Raw genomic sequence first — 2,090 nt, 5'->3', positions numbered from 1 at the left:
ATTAGTAGTAAAGTAACTGCCTCAAAACGCGAGTCATTTAAACTGAAAATTGGACCACCTTTTCATATAGGTCGTCATGCCTTAATTCACAGTGCTTTCTACGTATTAAAAATGTCAGTATAGTGTTTTTTATTGTTCTAAAAAATGACACATTGGGCATTGTTCTTCTGTTTAATTTGATTTTATTTATGTTTAATATGTAGTAGATTTTCTAAAATTACTTATCCACAAAACGAATAACTAAATGCGTTATTCTAGAATTATATTACAAATACTATCCAGGGCTTTTTTTTTATGAAATACATTATTTTCAATATTTGTGATTCTGGGGGAAATGAACTTCTCATCAAAAACATGAAATTCATGTCAAGGTCTTCAAGCCTCCCACCAAAGCCTCAGTAGGAGTATTTATGCATTTGCCACAGAACTGATTCTGACTTTCCTGGGTTTGGTTGCCGAGTGCCTTCAGTAATGGTTCTAGCAGGTGACTTCGGATGTCTTGGCCCAAAGAAAACTGAAATACCATATATCATTTATAACAAATAAAATAAATAAATAAGATACTGCTCATTTTCAATTACAGGTTTTCATTTTTACTGATATTTCATTGACTTGTTCAAAACTAAGCATAAGGATGGGACTTAAAACAAACTGCGTCGGATATTGTACAGCTGCACCACAGTTAATGGAAATTAATTCAGAATAATTTAAAATTGCCAGTATAGATATGTACACACCCTCGTCAGCTTCCAGAGCCTTTTAAAGTTGTTTTCTTTCATTAATTATTTTTTTATTTATTTTTTGTTTACAGAAAGCACGTGTGTGGTTCACGAAATAGTTCTGATGTGAAGGTGGGGAGGATACATCTATATCAAGTCGACAAAACACAAAGTGTTAATTACAGGGTATGACAGGTACATGTACCCTCGTTGTATTGAGATGCTGTGAGTTTTACAGATAGCTAGCGCTTACGTTATTTGGACACAAGCAAATGCAAATGCGAATTAAGTGACATGTAATTAATACCTTCTCTTACACACACATGTATACAGAGAGAGAGAGAGAGAGAGAGAGAGAGAGAGAGAAAGAGAGAGAGAGACGTTTGCACACTCGCACGAATCCGAACATACACAAGGCACCAGTGCACATACAGGCCTACCCAACTACCAGACTCGGCACCTAAGGATCCTGAATTAACCGGTATATCGGTCCACACTACCCGTTTTCAAGGTGTGTGTCAGATCGCATTTCGGAGTATCAGCCAGAACACCGACAGGATGAGCCCTGGCATGCTCGGCTGTCACCTTGATTGGATAGTAAACGATTGTCGTAAAATCGCTATATGATTTTAAAACCGGGTGCATAAATTTGAAAGCCACCTAGATGAACCTTAGACTGCCACATTAATCTAATACAATGCAAAAAAAAGCCCTATCAAAAGTGATTAAAACATTCAAACCGAATGTCGTAAAAGCCCCATATATCCCCATAGAGACAATAAAATAGAGTACTCTAAAGTAAGAGTACAGTTTAAGGTTGTTCAGCCGAGCGTGGATGAGCCCGCAGTCATGCTACAAAATTTGTTCTGGGGTTTGATACTCCGAAATGCGATCTGACACACACCTTGAAAACGGGTAGCGTGGTCCCATATACCGGTTAATTCAGGATCCTTAGGTGCCGAGTCTGGTAGTTGGGTAGGCCTGACATATAGATGTTAATCTACCTTCTCAAACACGCCCCAGACCGTGTTGAATGGATAACAGCTTGCCTTATGAAAAGAGTCCGCGACTCCATGGAGGACGTACACTTTTCTTGGCGTACAGTACGCCTCACTTTGGCAGTACGCATACCAGTAGTGCCAATCACACGTGGTCAGCATTTTCACCAACTCTGGAAATAAATATGGTAAAGCCCGAAAGAGGACATGATGCACGGACAGAATTTTTTTAGACTACTTTTTAGCACATTAGCTGTATTGCAGCTGTTTGAAATGTGTCGGTTCTGTAATGTTTGGTTTCAACGCACGGTTGCCCCCTTTATGATAGACGGATCCAGTGCCTAATTAACCCCTTCCCCCACTGACACATGAT

At 39.1% G+C, this 2,090-nt stretch overlaps 1 protein-coding gene across 1 annotated transcript; it reads right to left on the bottom strand.

Moving 5' to 3' along the window:
- Window positions 1-285: 285 nt before the first annotated feature.
- Window positions 286-1,882, bottom strand: LOC106178489 (glucoside xylosyltransferase 1-like). The gene is made up of 2 exons (XM_013562092.2): window positions 1,724-1,882; window positions 286-514 (listed from the first exon to the last, which is right to left on the bottom strand). Exons 1-2 carry the CDS (start codon window positions 1,877-1,879, stop codon window positions 362-364), a joined length of 309 nt encoding a protein of 102 aa, XP_013417546.2. The 5' UTR covers window positions 1,880-1,882; the 3' UTR covers window positions 286-361.
- Window positions 1,883-2,090: the final 208 nt, after the last annotated feature.

Source organism: Lingula anatina, chromosome 10 (assembly GCF_051362555.1).
Source record: "Lingula anatina isolate TDL-2025a chromosome 10, LinAna3.0, whole genome shotgun sequence".
NCBI lineage: Eukaryota > Metazoa > Brachiopoda > Lingulata > Lingulida > Lingulidae > Lingula > Lingula anatina.
This window is presented reverse-complemented; position numbering and strand designations above follow the sequence as displayed.